We start from the raw sequence: 17,304 nt of genomic DNA on the forward strand, positions 1-17,304 counted from the left end.
ATGCAATAGAAGAGTTTAACACACAATTTTTGACCCCTTGCTGTGACTTTGAAAAAGGTCAAAGTCATTCATTCGGGTAAATTTGGTAGCCCTTTATCCCAGCATCCCTCTGATCTTATACCATGCTTGGGGTCAGGAAGTACAATTATACTTGTATCATTAATTTAGTTCCCAGAAAGAGAAAAAAACACCATTGACTGATAGAATAGTGTATATTTATTTATCAACAAAACTAAATTGTTGTCATTTTCAAATACATATTACAAATGTTTGCACTAATAATTTACATCAAAACATGCTTGAATTGATAATCGATTCACATAGGTATTGTCTATCACAAAGTACCAGTGGTACACACTGTGTTATCACAGAGAGGTAACAACAATTAAATGTCTTCATTGTTATAATCTGGAACCTTTACACACCTGGTAACAGAATTCTCCTTCACAAATCTTAGCGAACCCAAGGTAGAACACAAATAAAATGTTTGGGGATCTCTCATTAAAAACTATTTCTCATTAAAAGTTGAAAAAAAACTAAAGAAAACAAAAAGTGATTACTTTCTGATAATAAGTTCTGAAGCAGTTTTTACTGTTTTTTATCTGCTGTAAATTACAAAAAATTTACAAACCATAATGTTTTATCAATTTGCAACATGATGATACTACCCCAATGTGAGAAGCATCGCTGCTGCCCTATTGAACTTTTGACAAGACAGAAAAAACAACACTTTGGCGACCTTCATTCCTTAACATCCCCACCAGCTGTTAGATCAATGATATCAGTAGAAAATCCAGATGGTGGGCATACTGGATTTTGGACTGACCCAAAATATAACCACACTTGGTCGAGACCACCTTGGGATCATTTCAGGCATTACTTTCAGCTAAATTCAACCTGTTGATCTTGAGAAGAAGTTTACGATGTAAAACGTTCCTGTCTACACACATGATTACATGAACCAATGTGGATATACATGTAAGCCATGCTGGAACTTCAGGTCAGATAACCTAAAAATACATATATATATAAAAAAAAAATTCATTTTGATTTGACTGCAACATTAAAACTGATGATTATTTAATGCAAAATATCAAAAGAAAAATCATGATAGCCAAAAAGTATGACAAAGTAAAATCATATCACAGTTTTGTAAAAATATATGGGATAATTCATGAGTATAACTAAAAATGTGTACAGTTATACATATCAAGCAATCATAAAACAGAAATACCTGAACAACCAACATTTTAGTAGCATTTAAACACAATTTTATGTCCACTTGCACAAAATGCCCACTTTTCCCAATAGTAAACCCAATGGGTGTACACTTGATTTCGGATATTATGTTCTCTGAAACTATGTGTGACATCTTCACATATTTTGTAAAATCCAGTATTCATGATCACATGTTCTGTCTGTCAACACATTCATTCAACTTTTAAAATCCAAGCTCGGTTTTGAAAAGATTACCTCAAGCACAAAAACTCAAATGGTTTGAGAAGAGAATATTTTTTAAAATTTCTGTTAATTTGACCCCTTTTAGGCCCTGCATCTCTGGCCTCTTCGGGATGTAGACCATATAATTTACTATGTTATCTCATCTTTGTCCATGGAAGGTTTCTGAAAAATTTCACTGAAATAGCTTAAAGGGTTTTCCAGAGGAAGTCGAAAATAATAAAAAAATAACAGGCATACAACGGACACTGGACAAAAGGGGATCGCAATAATAGGTCACCATAAAACTTTGTCTCGGACAGCTGAAAAGGAATCAAACCAAACAGTTTCAACAAGTATGATTTACAAGCTGACACTTAAGTTTAATTATGACATAACTTCCATTCATATGGATATCATTGGTTGGTTGATTGACAGGTTTTCTGTCTCCTTGACTCCTCCCATATCCGGGAATCAATATGGACTTCATAGTATCTTTTTTATATGATATTCTCAAATCATGCAAAAATGACAAAAAAATCCCACTTAATGTTAATGAAATGTCATTCAGAATTAAATTTCATCCCTGAGTAATGTTATATAAAACTTTGTTGAACAAAACCACTTCATCTATAATTATAACAACGACAAGGGGAATGATACATCTTTTATGATGTTGACAAAAGGCTGTATTGTTAGGAGTTAAACTGAATAGTAAACAGAATTGATCTCACAAAAACATTATTGCAAGTTCACGGTATATATGCAAGATAAAAACTTTTGTCAGGCAGAATTAAAATAGATTATTTTGCAGGAAAAATAAGGGAATGTAAGTTAGTTTTGGGGTACATGAACAAAAAGATAAACAAAATATAACTGTCGAGTAATTCAGTATAACTAGTACTAATTGTATCAGTAACCCTTTCAACAGGAAGAGATGTTTCCCCCTTTCAAACTATGCGTAGATTTTTTTGATGTTCAATATGCTGAGATGTTAACTACTTTATTTACTATTTTGTGGACTTGTTAACAGCAAGGGCATACCCCTAGTATATGAAATGGTGAAGGAATATGTCCAATCACTTTTCAGCTGTATACAGGCATTGGAAATACTTAGTTAAATCTTTCCACAAAAATCAGACAAACACATATAAAGGGTTGATACATTGTATCAGGAAATTATTCCAAGAAAGATATTCCAGGAACAGAGTGAAAACTAGAAATGCGTATTAAAGCATAAATATATACATGTATTGTACTTAAACAAGATGTTGCTGAAATAATGATTGTATGATTTTTCACGATCTTTAAATTTTAGGACTGTAACATGGTGGCTGGGTGTGGACATCATAAAAACAAAAAATTATAGCATTTGAACACAACACTAGAGTATGTTCTTACTTTGTTTGTGATTGTGCTCCAAGGCAGTAATATTGTAAAGTAATAAATATTTCATGATGTTCACTCTCAGCCACTGAAGACAAACCATACACCACATATATCACAGTACTATTATACTAAAGCCCCAATATATACTTCAATTGGCAAATTTACGAGAAGCAGAAAATTTCTAGAAAAATTTCCAGTTGACAATTATGCAAATAAAAGAATGAAACATACTTAGGCTGAGAAGTATATATTAAGAAATGCTTTGTGGGAATATCAAAACAAATAAAAAGTAATAAAAGTGGGTCCCACTTAAAAGACAGACCAATGTTATTCAAAGTTCAGAAGTCCATCACTAAAATGTACAGGTGTAGTAGGCGCATTCACAGGTAAAGTGCAATGTCACATTCTCTTGGTGATGTCATTCTCAGATAGAATGTAGGTGTATAGTCATTCAAAGCCTTCCTGTGTAGTCTGATTGGGGTTATACACATTTATATATATATACCGACCCTACAGAAATGTCTTAAATATCTTCTGACTTCGCCTCCGCAAACATTGTAAATGCAGACATGTTTACAGAAAATTAATATCAACAGCCTTTATATCAATACGATATCATCTGGTTATTTCTCGGATAAGTTAATTTTGATTATGTCTTTTCTTTACTTTTTTAGTGAATGTTGTGTATATTGGGGCTTTGAAGAAAGACCATTATTTAATACAATTTTAAATACAAGCTGAGGATTGTCAGTAATGCACATAATATGACTTGACATTTCCAAAAGAATTTTCAAGCTAATTCCAACTAACTTTACATGACATTTATGCTAATTGTCCTTAAGAAAAATATCTTCATTATAAAGTTGTACTGTTTCTGTTGAGGAATCCAACGCAGGCAGCATAGCATCTTTTATACACACCTTGGAAAACCGTCTTGCTACTCTGGAAACAATCAAAAAATATAAAATAAGATCTGGAAAGACTTTACTTACAAAATTACAAAATGGTTTAATGACAGAGAATGACATCTTCATCAACCTTTCTGATAGGGACTACACTTAAATTGTTGTATTATATATCATTTCATTTTAGCTTAATTACAAGTTCCTCTTTTACCAAACTCAAAGAATTAAATATTTAAGGCACTTAACTAGTGTAAATCAATTAAAGGTTAATATTTGTAAAGAACACTGTCTAAAAAATGATTTGGAAGTATATTAATATCTACAAATAATTTTATCTGAAAGCACTATGTTCTAAAGAATGTTTTTTTGAAAAATTCAAAATACCAATCTCTGATAGAAATGATAAGAGATGATGGTTTAAACACACAAAGTGAGATGCTGATATTAAGTCTTCAAAAGTATAAAACTTACACAAAATGGGTCATGGATCACTGGGTCCTCAGCAGACAGATCAAAACTTCCAAGTAAACCAATGTGGGCTTTGGAGTCTGGAGGCTTCATGTACAGCAAGTCACTGAAATGAAAGAGAAGACTGACATCAAAGAGAAGTAATCAAACAGGTTTCAAACACTTTGATTAAAAATGATTTTATTTGTACTATATTTGTAAACAAATTAGACAGAAAATGTAAGTTGTAAACCACTATGGTATATAAGGCTTGAAAATTTGCATTTGAGATAAGTTTCCATGTATTTTCTTAGATTATCATGATCATGGAAATAAAGATATTGAAGTGAAATAAGTTTGTAACTTTAAAGTTTTTATAACACAACCAGTAGAAGATTTGAAGTCAAATAGATTTGTAACTTAAAAGTTTTTTAAAAACACAACCAGTAGAAGATTTGAAGTAAAGATATTGAAGTAAAATAGGTTTGTAACTTTAAAGTTTTTATAACACAACCAGTAGAAGATTTAAAGTCAAATAGATTTGTAACTTAAAAGTTTTTTAAAAACACAACCAGTAGAAGATTTGAAGTAAAGATATTGAAGTAAAATAGGTTTGTAACTTAAAAGTTTTTTATAACACAACCTGTAGAAGATTTGAAGTAAAATAAGTTTGTAACTTGAAAATTCTTTTAACACAACCAGCAGAAGATTTGAAGTAAAATAACTATTGCATTGAATTCATTCAGACCTGCAAACTCATAATAATAGAATTTTGTAACATATCATATTGAATAGCTGGTGACAACTATGCAGTGGATCCATGTGTGTTGTGCCTCATCCTCTCTACTTTCAACTTGGAAAAAAGTTACTGATATACTTGTATACAGCAATGGAAAAAATTACATAAAATAATAAAAATGTTTAAAGTACCTGGATAAATATTTTGCAATATAGATATTCAACACCTTATCTATTTGAAAAAGAACTTCTAAAATACATCATAGAGGTCAAACTCTAAAATACAACATAGAGGTCAAACTCTAAAATACAACATAGAGGTCAAACTTTAAAATACATCATAGAGGTCAAACTCTAAAATACAACATAGAGGTCAAACTCTAAAATACAACATAGAGGTCAAACTCTAAAATACAACATAGAGGTCAAACTCTAAAATACATCATAGAGGTCAAACTCTAAAATACAACATAGAGGTCAAACTCTAAAATACATCATAGAGGTCAAACTCTAAAATACATCATAGGGATCAAACTCTAAAATACATCATAGAGGTCAAACGATATCTGAAAAAAAAGTATGACTTACCCCACATTATAGTCATCCATACCCAGTATATAGTCATAACTAAAGAAATCATTCCTGGTGATCTGTAACAGGAAAACTGTGAAAGAAAAAGACAAACAACAAACACACACAAATTTTTTAAAACCTTCATTCTTAATTCTGAGAGAAAAATATTCTCTATGAAATCCATATTATAAACCAAATACAATGTAAACATAGAGGTTTTGGTATTACTTGGTGTAAGTTTTTATCTAAAATTATTAATATAAACATTTAAATGTTAAGAATTTTTTTACTGGACTGAAGCCATGCTAGGAAGTCATATACATGTATTTTGGTATAGTAAAGGGACAACACACATACAAATGTAAATGCTATTTAACTACTCCTGCAACTGAAAAATGATGTATGCAAATTGGAGACTATGAATTACTATACAATTTTTTTTCAAAATCGAACCATACCCAAGTTTTCCCAATGAGTGGCCTTGACAGCCACTTAGAATACAAAATGTTGACCAAAGAGGTTGAATGCTTATTACTAATGCAAAAGAATTCTTTCACTTTAAGTGAAGGTTTAAGGGCACCCGGCTTGTAGTTTCAAGAAAATTACAAAAAAAAAAAAAAAAAATGTATCAGACAATTCCATGGAGGAAGAAACAGGGCAAGAATCCAGAGTCCAAGAATTAGGATAAAACTGTACATACACCGAAAAAATATGTGTGTGATTTTGTGTAGTGATTGTACACAAGTACATAGATTTTACCATCAAAATATATGCTGCATGAAATACTGACAGATTTTAATACTAGAAACCCATATGTTACAATGATGTGTAGTTACATCCACACAGCATTGCTACCATATAACCTGAAAGATGCGTGGTTTATGGTACAATAAATGCCATGAAGAAGTGCACTTGACAGATTACAATTTCGATAATGACTTAGGTATTTATTCTAAATCAAGTTATAAGCAGTTTGAGACTGTGAAATGGGAAGGAAATAATAATATAATCATCTAACCATCTTGTTATGGTGTTTACAGTTGTTATAAATGTCAGAGTTAGGCCATAAAAAAGAAAATGTTTAATTACACACACAAACACATGAATACTCATCAGAACACTGGAGGCATTAAAAATGTTTGCCTTAAGCACTATTTTAGGTTTCCATATATGGTTAGTACCATGTGACCAGGCTGATTTATACCTATATCATAATCTAAAATGTTTTAAAGCTAAAAATTAGATATCATAATGTAGGTAGTAAGTCAGTCTGACATCACATCTTAAGTATTTCAGACAGAAAGTTTTAATAGATAAGTGTAATAAAACAAGTAAAGTGATAATTTTCCCATATCATCAGAATTAACAAACACATGACTAGCGTTACCTGGTCAGCATGACTAGAGTTGTCTGGTCAGCATGACTAGAGATGCATGGTCAGCATGACTAGAGTTGCCTGGTCAGCATGACTAGCGTTGCTTGGTCAGCATGACTAGAGTTGTCTGGTCAGCATGACTAGAGTTACCTGGTCAGCATGACTAGAATTACCTGGACAGCATGACTAGAGTTACCTGGTCAGCATGACTAGAGTTATCTGGTCAGCATGACTAGAATTACCTGGACAGCATGACTAGAATTACCTGGTCAGCATGACTAGAGTTACCTGGTCAGCAGCCAAGTCTCCGTCATTCAACACAATCAGAATTTAGTTTATCACAAATCCAGTGAATTCACCCATGTAATATTTTTGTCACTATTTTGATATACTTTGAAGTGTTTTTCATTGGCTCAGCTAGTCAGAAACAATTGTGGTATCATGATATGGACTATGATGTTACATAGAGAAAAAATGAAATTGACAAAACAAAATGGCTGCTTCCATATGATTTTGTCAAATTTTTTACTTGTAAACCTGTTATAATGTATCTTTTCTGAGCTATGTGATAAATAGAGATATTTAATGGTGCCTGTTTAATATTGTACATATTTCATGAACACGACAGAATATTTATATTTTTCACAAGTGAAAAATGAGTGAAAAATATAGATACATAATATTTAAGAAAAAAGCGACAGGAAACCACTAAATTTTCTTTTTCTTACATTTTAAAAGAAAAATATTAAAAAATTGATTCAAACATAGAATTAAGCAATTGTACAAAACAGTGTGGGAAATAGTAGATTGTTCTTTGATATCAGATAGGTTAACATTACGCCTGGCAACAAATAAACACCATTTTGGATAGGTTGTTTCACATGGTATTCCATCATTTAGCTTTTATCTGGTAAGAATTGATTACCAAACTGTTTTTACATAACAAATCAGAGAGAGCCCAGAAATGGACACAGAAATTATTTGATGAAAAACAAAGTTATTTAATATTTGTTTCCTTTGTGTCTGAACATGAAAATCAGCAATGCTGTCGTTGTTTTTCTTTACTTTGAAAGTCATATCATCAGTAGAAAAGCTTTATCATCACTAGAAATAATAAAACTTCATAGATTCATTCTATAAAATCTCAAATCTCAATTAAGACTCTATCCATTATACATGAAGAAATTGCAATTAGTAAAAATCTTATTTTAGCATGATACTTACTGTGTGAAAAACAGTAAATAAAGACTAAAATATGTAATTTGCAGCACTAATGTCAAACAATAAAATATACCTGCTGATATCAAAAAGAATGGTTTTATACATTCACTAAGGATAAAAACAAATACATCTGAAGAACAAGAGATCCCAGAGGGATCTTGGGGCCCATCATTGGTTGATCTTTATTTGCTCTTTGAAAGTTGGATCTTTTACTTTCTTTTCTGTTTTCTTCTATGTTTTTGCTCTTAATGATAAGAAATTTGAACATTCGTTTGCAGAAATAGCAATGAAAATCTTTAATTACCAAATCCAAGTTTCGTCGCCTGGAAGCCATTTAAATTTTTTTGATTACTTCCAAAATCAAGTGGGCACAAGTAGAGACCAAAGGGAACATACGTATGAAATTTGACAGAGATCCAATCAGTAGTTCTTAAGTAATGAGGATAACAATCTTTACTAAGCAAAATCTAAGATGGCTGCCCATCAGCCATTTAATTTTTTCTGATCAGTTCCATAATCAGACAACTAGGTACCAAAGGGAACCTACATATGAAATTTGAGAAAGATCCATCTAATCCATCTCAAGAAATAGCGATAACAAAAACTGTTTATGGACGGACAGACAACAGACCAGGGACAAAGGGTGATATGAAATGGTGGGCTAAAAATTTATCTGCAACTGCTGAGAAAAATGACGTTGAAAACTTACATGTCGTGCTATGTGATTAAAATGGTCAATGTTGTTTTCCTTCAGTACTGCTAAGGTTCTTTTGTCTATCGGATTGCCCACCTGCCAGTTCATTATTGCAGCACTGTCTACATGATACTGTTAAATATAAAAATGAAATATATATCCATTAGCCAGATCATTCTCTTGTCAATGGATTTTGATAGACATAAAAACCTGGAGCTGTCCTGCATTGGCCAAGGAAGTAGTAAATGTGATCAAAGTGAGGTCTAAGAGTACCTTAGATTTCCACTGCCGACTAAATGAGAGTATGGTATAGGCAAGAGTGACTGACCCTGAGACAGTTCAGTCAGAATACAATATGTATCCTGCAAAATATATCATTCAGGCAGATGAACTAAAAACTGTCTCCTGTAAAATCTGCTAATTGAAAATGAATGAATGTTGACATATCAAGCTTTGTTTGCCATCAGAAAGAAATATTTAGAAATTCCTTTAATTCAATTTCTATTGGTACAAAATATACATCTAACTGAAAGTCTTCTTCAAAGTACTTGCTAATTCATCTTATTTCCCATTCCCATGTGACCCTGGCTAAGGACATTTAACACTGTAAAATAAGTTCAACTTTCTGACCTTGTCTGTATGACCCCTTACTTACCTTGTCTGCCTGACCCCCGATGTCTGTCTGAACCCTTATTTACCTTGTCTGTCTGAATCCTTCCTTACCTTGTCTGTCTGAACCCTTTCTGACCTTGTCTGTCTGAACCTCTATTTACCTAGTCTGTCTGAAGTCCTCATTTACCTTGGTTGACTGAACCCTACCTAACCTTGTCGTTCTGAACCCTTTCTTACCTTGTCTGTCTGAAACCTTGTTAACCTTGTCCCTCTGAGCCTTTACTTACCTTGTCTGTAGGAACCCTTATTTACCTTGTCTGTCTGAACCTTTACTTATCTTGTCTGTCTGAACCCTTCCTTACCTTGTCTGTCTGAATCCTTCTGTCACATATCTATACAGAACTTTGTCAGTTGTTCATATTTCGCGCGCTCATCTCTACGAAACTTTTACCTGAGAGGATGTGACGTGTACGCATGCTTTTATGCATGACAGAGACAGCTACCGTGTCAACATTGCCATTGTTTGAACCATGATATAATATTCACCGTTCACGCAAACCACAGCTTGCGGTGAGTACCCAAAACCCATGAATTATGATTTTTATGTTTTATGCATTCTGTAATTGTTGTAAATGTGGTTTATTCAGTGCTGTGTAGATAAACAGCAATATATTTACCTGTGCCGGTATGTTTGTTATGAGCACGGTTTGTGTACACACGCACAGGTGCGCGATAGTGTTACTATACCATGTGTTTAATTAGGGTGTGTATGATGTGATTTTTACCGGTTAAATGTATAGAATACATGCATAAATATCGTTTAATTACCAATTACTCGTGATTTGATACATGCACGTGAAATACAGTTGTTTACTTATGTATCGTAATAACCATTGTGCGACGGTCTATTAAGGCGTCGTGCACCGTACCTTTACCTGTAAATATGTTCATAATTGAAATGACAATTATCTATTTCTTGTATCATTGATCATTAAGTGGAGTCAAATGTGGTAAATATATGTTATAGCATAGTATTAATGCGATTATTATCAGAATTAATAAGGTTGTGTTAATTCAATTATTAGTTAAACTAGTACAGTATGACAGGTGTTATATAGGGAATATCTATTATTGTAGTTACACCCTGTCTTGCTGATGGGCTACTATACTTTGCCTTGTTGACGGCTCATGTGGAATGGTCCAGTGAGACACCATTCATGGCTTGATGGTTGTCCCGCACATTCTGGCAGGGGGTCACTTGGTGATGGATGATGGTGGACAAAGGTATTGCCTGTTGTGCCCGACCGAGGTTCCAGAGGATGGCGGATGGTTACCCCCTTGTAGTTTTGGAGCTGTATGGACTTTCCTTGGATCATTGATGTGACCATGTGACATTGTTGTCACTACAAGTAGATATCAGCCTACTTGGTGACATTTGACACTTCCGTCGTAGATAGCTGCCTACTCTATAAGTGTATCTAGTATTTGATTAGTGTACCTGTATAGTGGAGGAACACAGCCCTCCGTTGTCTAGGTTGGATCCTGTGTTAATTGTAAAGAGAGTAAGAGAGTGAGCTTGTCGACATTTTGTTAACCATGGCTTTGTATGTCCTTTGTGTTTTGCATATAAATTTGTGTTTAGTGTAAAACAGCTTGTGTCTCTTATTCTTCTGAGAATCAGCAATTGCTCTTCACATTACACCTCCTTACCTTGTCTGTCTGAACCCTTCCTTACCTTGTCTGTCTGAATCCTTCCTTACCTTGTCTGTCTGAATCCTTCCTTACCTTGTCTGTCTGAACCCTTCCTTACCTTGTCTGTATGAATGCTTACTAACCTTGTCTGTCTGAACCCTTCCTTACCTTGTCTGTCTGAACCCTTACTTACCTTGTCTGTCTGAATGCTGTCTAGCCTTGTCTGTCTGAACCCTTCCTTACCTGGTCTGTCTGAACCCTTCCTTACCTTGTCTGTCTGAATGCTTACTAACCTTGTCTGTCTGAACCCTTCCTTACCTTGTCTGTCTGAACCCTTCCTTACCTTGTCTGTCTGAATGCTTACTAGCCTTGTCTGTCTGAACCCTTCCTTACCTGGTCTGTCTGAACCCTTCCTTACCTTGTCTGTCTGAATCCTTCCTTACCTTGTCTGTCTGAACCCTTCCTTACCTGGTCTGTCTGAACCCTTACTTACCTTCTCTGTCTGAATCCTTCCTTACCTTGTCTGTCTGAACCCTTCCTTACCTTGTCTGTCTGAATGCTTACTAACCTTGTCTGTCTGAACCCTTCCTTACCTTGTCTGTCTGAATGCTTACTAACCTTGTCTGTCTGAACCCTTCCTTACCTTGTCTGTCTGAATGCTTACTAACCTTGTCTGTCTGAACCCTTCCTTACCTTGTCTGAGCCCTTATTTACCTTGTCTGTCTAAACCCTTACTTACCTTGTCTGTCAGAACTCTGCCTCACCTTGTCTGTCTGAGCCCTTATTTACCTTGTCTGTCTGAACCCTTACTTACCTTGTCTGTAAGAACCCTTACTTACCTTGTCTGTTAGACCCCTTTCTTTCAAAAGGTGTCGTAGAATTCCCTCAGCCATTGTTGACCTGCATGTGTTACCTACAAACAGAATAAGAAGTACACAAAAACTATATTTATTATGATTTATTAGGATTGCTAATGGATGCAGGCTCGCAGCCTCCATTTCCATGGCAGATACATCTAGAAATTAAACTGTACATTTCTTCAGGTGCTAAATTTCAGGTAAACAATTGTTCGATGGTACTATTATAACCTTCATCTGACAAAAATTTCAAACTGCTTCACAGCAGAAATATTAATCACGTGCTGTGGTAAGCTATTCCAAATATCCACTACTTGGAAACTAAAGTTTTTTCTTCTAACTAGACGGCAAAATTTTTTTTATAAATTTCATTGAATATCCACGTGACCTACCAGTACTATCGATATCAAAAACGTTCCTGGTGACCCTTTCATCGAATATATCTTCTCTTTTATCTTTAAGGTATTATAAGATCCCTTGTTGTGCAACAATTTTTTAAGGTTGGTAAGCTGAGTCATTGGTAACGCTGCTTACCGGTATATGTCAGGTTTTTAAAACCAGGTACAAGGTTTTTAACTCTTCTTCGTACATTTTTAATAATATCAATGCCTTTGGCCTTGCATGGGTTCCACACATCAGAAGCATATTCTAGGTGCAGTCTAACTAGTGCTTTAAATAAGAGTTTAAACATTGATTCATCTACATAAACAAAAGTTCTGTGTGTGAATCCTGCTATGCTGTTTGCCTTATCCACAATTTGATTGATATGGATACTGAAATTTAGATCCTTGTCGATTGTGATACTGAGATCTTTCTCTGATTCCCTGTGGTAATTTGCTCCCCTCCAGTCCCTGACATGAAGTAGTTCCTTTTCCCATTAGGCCTAATTGACAGAATCTTACATTTCTCTGTGTGGAACTGAAGTAGCCACTTTGCAAACCAATTTTGTAGTTCATCTATGTCATTCTATAAAATCTATACATCTTCCTTACTTTTATTTGTCCTTATAATTTTGTATCATCTGCCAATAAAACAGATGGAGATACAGGTACTTCAGGTGAGTCTCTGATATAAGCGACAAATCAAATCAGGCCAAGAATGTTTCCTTGTGGAATGCCACTTTTTATATGATATGTTTTCAATGATTTTCCATAGACTAATACTCTGGTATCTGTTACTGAGGAAGTCTTGTATCCAATTCACTACCTTTTTACAGATTCTTTAAGCTGTAAGTTTCTTTAAGAGACGCCAGTGAGGGAATTTGTCAAACGCCTTCATGAAATACAGACAAACTATATCTAGTTGTCCTCAATCATCAATAACCTCAGTCCATTCTTCCAAAACATTAAGTAATTGTATTTGTGTTGATCTTCTATGAATAAATCCCAACTGCTTTTTACTTAGTAAATCATTTCTATCTATATGATTAACAATTTTCAACAATGTCATGTGCAACATGTGGGGAAATCGTCGGTGGGAAACAGCATGCTATTGCCCATGATACCTATCACTGATGGAACCAGAGGTTGTTTGTGAGAGAATAGTACAATTTTATCCATTAGTATATGAAAGACTTGTGTACATTTATTACAAGTAAAACAATATGGGGTATACATGTAAGTATAAATGAAATGTCATTCCTCAAGAAATACATGGTAAATGTGGAATGAGCAAAGGACTATAAAAAAGAGGCCCATGGGCCTTAACAGTCGTCTGATTACAAAATCTTTCACCTGGGAGAATGGTTATTTTTTCTACTTTGAATGAAATCTTACAAAGAAGCTGTTTTCCGTGATGCAGATGGTAGTTTCGGTGAGGAGTAGGTAACTGTAACAAGGGTTACCTATTTTGACAGTGAAGTATATATATATATATATATATATATATTTATCTTACATACTATTTATACCTGTAAACATAATTAGTTACATCTAGACTTATAATAATAAAAAAAAACTATAGGGTGTGAACAGTCTTGGCATTGGGAGCGAACGGTGCTGGGGGCGAAACGACTTGGTGCGAAACGTCATGATACCCTCACTTCATTTTCGCTTTCATTTCTTACCCATACAGACGAATAGGACACCACATTTACCGCCCTCGCTGTCCATACTCAGTAAGACTATTTCTATGGAGATATGAGGATCTTTTACACATGTAATCGTCTCAGCGACTATCAGGTACTGATTGCAACATCATCGGTAATCTGCTTTACCTATCATTCCAGTTCCAGCTATAACATCACACGAACGTTTGAAAATGTTACACACCCAGTAAAGGTTGTGCTTAAAGTAAACACCTCAATGGTAGATCTAGAATTTTAAAAAGATGAATATGGATTTATACGTGCCCAATATTCTTGTTTGGAAAGACAATACAAGTGTTAAATTTAGTTTGTTTCTTCGAATTCTTTTTTTCGTGTACTTTTAAATGTTTTATTTAGATATATGTGTAAACAATTACAGTGCGTGCTTTGTTTGTAATCAGACCTTGACCTCTCACTCAAGTTGTAAACAGAAAATGGTGAAATTGGAGAAGCCGAATCTTTGGATTAATGACTTTGATGATGATCTCTTTCAACCACGAAGATGACGGAACACAAACTCTTCTTTCCTGTAAAGGAGGTTACATATAAAGGTATAGTGATCCCGCCCTAGATACCTATATATCACCTTGATCGTCTGGCAGCTTTGGATTATTTTTAAATGGAGATTTAATAATTACCTTATCCTGGTGGTCATTGTTTGTCACCTGTCAACTCGTTGACGCTTTTTAGATAGACCGTCCTGGGGTATGAAAAAATATTCTTTTCTTCAAAATTATAGTAGACTTTACGCCCACTTCTTGACAGAATTGAGAGACCCCGGATCACAAAATGGACAATTTGATAGAGCACCTAAAGAACTTTCCATTTAAGAAGATTATTTGATTTTACACTACCTGGGTCTTGAGAAGATTTTTGAAATTTCAATCATTTTGATCCTGTCCCTATATCTATGGAATAATATGATTACCAACTTTTGTGCATCTCTGACCAAGGGAAATTCCTTTAAAATGTCAAGGTTTTCTGTGAAGTGAAAAATGTAAATCGTGTACGGATGCACGACACATGATGATGTACAAATGACAATAAGAATAGGTCACTTGAGACTTTGCAGGTGACCTCAGACTGGATTATCATGCATCCGTTTTCACTGTACCATCGTCCATAATGAAGGAAAAGAAAATATTTGTTTGCTAAACACTGAGACATTATTTCAACATTAATTCTCATAAAGATTGTATTGTGGCAAAACATGTACACATCCATTTTGTTATTCAAAGTAATTGACAAACTCCAGCCAATTATTTCAGCATGCTACAGATCCATTACCTTAGGGTTATTGTGAAGAAGTCATTTGAACTTTTTACTTATTTGATCCCTGCATAGCACTGTGACCTTGGTAGTAGGTAAAGGTCATTAATTGGAACAAAATGATAGCCCATCATTCTTTCATTATTTTGGTATTTGGGTATTTTGGTAATTGAGAGGAATTTTATTTTTTACTATTTCAACATATTTTACCCATGCCATGTAACCTTGAAAATAGGTCATGGTCATTCATTTGAAGTACCTTGGTGGTATATCAACCCAGCATACTACAAGTCCAACATCAGTACCTTTGGCTTTTATGTTATTGAAAAGACATTATTTGAAGATTTTAACATATTTGACCTTTATCATATTGAAAGTAGATCCATGTCATTCAATCTTTCCCCAACATATTGAACTGTTGCATCTTAGGCAGGTAAGACAAATGGAACCTTCACCTTGAGATATTGTTGGGAAACTCTTATATATGAATGACTTTGGGTTTTTACTTTGATTGATAAACTTTACCTGTATATTTCAGAACTATTTGACTGGGCTGATCCTGGTCAGAGATACAAAACATCTTCAGTGTCAGTACCTCCGAAGAACAGCCTCCTTCATCAGAACAGTCGCACAGGCAGCTTGGTTGACTGCAATAAGATGAAAATAGCCTTGTTCAGACATGGAGAGCAGGTGTTTGCTGTTAATGAAAAATGTCCTCATGCAGGTACTGATAAAAGCAGCTTTATATGTATAAAGTTGTATAGTGTCTAGCAAGTGATCATTACATAAATTATTATCACTGTGAAGAAGTAGGTTTTTATCAAATGATAATATTGAGTACTTCACTGGAAAAATCATATTTACTGTCCTCAAAAAACTCATCTCCCTTAGTGTAAATGTTTAATAATAAAGTTTTAGGAGAGCTTTTTGTGAACCACAATTAGCTTACTATTTCGAAGTGGATGATCTTGTGAAAATGGAGAAGGTGGTTTGTTTGTGGGTTAGGCTGGGGTTTACTCAAAGATAAATGCCGTTGAACTTTTTTTCTTGGAAATCTTTTGTGCATTCATATTGTTAAAGCTGATTCCACCATAAAAAAGGAAATCAGTTTAGAATTCTACAGTAGGGTACATAATATACAATAAAGGTGTTGACATTCAAAGGAAAATGTCTCTCTGAAATGCTGATCCTGAGTTACTTTCTAGCTCACTCTAGGTTCAGCTTGAGTAGATCTACATAATGGTACTTATATAACATTCAGTTCCATTTCAAACTTTTGAAATGTTTTGTTTTTCGTTGCCCTTTGGTAGAACATAGAAGGAAATTAATTGTTGTCTGAGGTAAGAATACTAATATGATGAGATGACTAAGTTCCCACAGCTGGCTTCATGAGATACATGTTCTGTTTCTGTTCTATAGGAGGTCCCCTACATTTGGGTGATATTGAGGAGATGCCAGAAGGAGGTTTGTGTGTGCGCTGTCCGTGGCACAGTTGGAGGTTTGACCTCACCACAGGGAAGGTAACAATGCCTCGAGGGCGAGACTTGTCTACAGCTGTATACCCAGTAAGGGTTGATCAAGATGGGAGAATTTCGATAGGATTTGACAAATTTGCAGACAGTTATTTTACTGCTGAAGATGACTTTTGATTCTGCAATTTTTAACTTACTTAGTAGTATTTAAACTTTTTTTTTCATTAATATTACTGTTTGAATGGCAATTTCTTTGTTTTAAAACTGAATTACTTTATATTTTCATGATTAAATTGTTATATTTTGATATAGATAGCAACACCTTTACAGTTCTTGTTCATTATTTGTTATGTCATAGCATGTGTTCATTTTTGAAGATGCTTAACTTCTTTTAATTTGTAAACTTTTTAAAGTTTAATTGAAATTTTTAAACAATATGTTGATTTGAGGATGTATCATTCAATATCAAGATTGTTTTAATTTCTTAACATTAAAATTGTTTAAATTTCTTAACATTAAAATTGTTTTAATTTCTTA

General features: G+C 34.1%; 2 protein-coding genes across 3 annotated transcripts; one reads left to right on the forward strand and one right to left on the reverse strand.

Moving 5' to 3' along the window:
- Positions 1–245: 245 nt before the first annotated feature.
- On the reverse strand, positions 246–14,117 carry LOC132552251 (low molecular weight phosphotyrosine protein phosphatase-like). 2 transcript variants are annotated; one of them, XM_060216405.1, is made up of 6 exons: positions 14,006–14,117; positions 11,923–11,996; positions 8,795–8,911; positions 5,505–5,566; positions 4,203–4,305; positions 246–3,768 (listed from the first exon to the last, which is right to left on the reverse strand). In XM_060216405.1, the coding sequence occupies exons 1-6, from the start codon at positions 14,049–14,051 to the stop codon at positions 3,682–3,684; spliced, it is 489 nt and encodes a 162-aa protein (XP_060072388.1). In that variant the 5' UTR covers positions 14,052–14,117; the 3' UTR covers positions 246–3,681. The 2 variants fall into 2 exon arrangements, with proteins under 2 accessions (XP_060072388.1, XP_060072389.1); XM_060216406.1 differs by having other exon boundaries at positions 14,036–14,098.
- Positions 14,118–14,441: 324 nt separating this feature from the next.
- Positions 14,442–17,119, forward strand: LOC132552300 (Rieske domain-containing protein-like). The gene is made up of 3 exons (XM_060216461.1): positions 14,442–14,577; positions 15,834–16,019; positions 16,715–17,119. The coding sequence occupies exons 1-3, from the start codon at positions 14,529–14,531 to the stop codon at positions 16,942–16,944; spliced, it is 465 nt and encodes a 154-aa protein (XP_060072444.1). The 5' UTR covers positions 14,442–14,528; the 3' UTR covers positions 16,945–17,119.
- Positions 17,120–17,304: the final 185 nt, after the last annotated feature.

This window comes from Ylistrum balloti, unplaced genomic scaffold, assembly GCF_031769215.1.
Source record: "Ylistrum balloti isolate Yb309-2 unplaced genomic scaffold, AGI_CSIRO_Ybal_v1 Utg370242, whole genome shotgun sequence".
Classification (NCBI taxonomy): Eukaryota; Metazoa; Mollusca; class Bivalvia; order Pectinida; family Pectinidae; genus Ylistrum; species Ylistrum balloti.

What these genes read in the sequence shown, in the direction of transcription:
- LOC132552251 (XM_060216405.1), bottom strand. Translation starts at nt 14,051, where the DNA reads ATGGACAGCGAGGGCGGTAAATGTGGTGTCCTATTCGTCTGTATGG. An exon ending in AAAGGGGTCTAACAGACAAG is followed by an intron (nt 8,912 to 11,922) that starts GTAAGTAAGGGT and finishes TATATTTAACAG; the next exon opens with TATCATGTAGACAGTGCTGC. An exon ending in ATGGATGACTATAATGTGGG is followed by an intron (nt 4,306 to 5,504) that starts GTAAGTCATACT and finishes CTTTCATTTCAG; the next exon opens with TGACTTGCTGTACATGAAGC.
- LOC132552300 (XM_060216461.1), top strand. Translation starts at nt 14,529, where the DNA reads ATGACGGAACACAAACTCTTCTTTCCTGTAAAGGAGGTTACATATAAA. An exon ending in AAAGGAGGTTACATATAAAG is followed by an intron (nt 14,578 to 15,833) that starts GTATAGTGATCC and finishes TGTATATTTCAG; the next exon opens with AACTATTTGACTGGGCTGAT. An exon ending in TGAAAAATGTCCTCATGCAG is followed by an intron (nt 16,020 to 16,714) that starts GTACTGATAAAA and finishes TCTGTTCTATAG; the next exon opens with GAGGTCCCCTACATTTGGGT.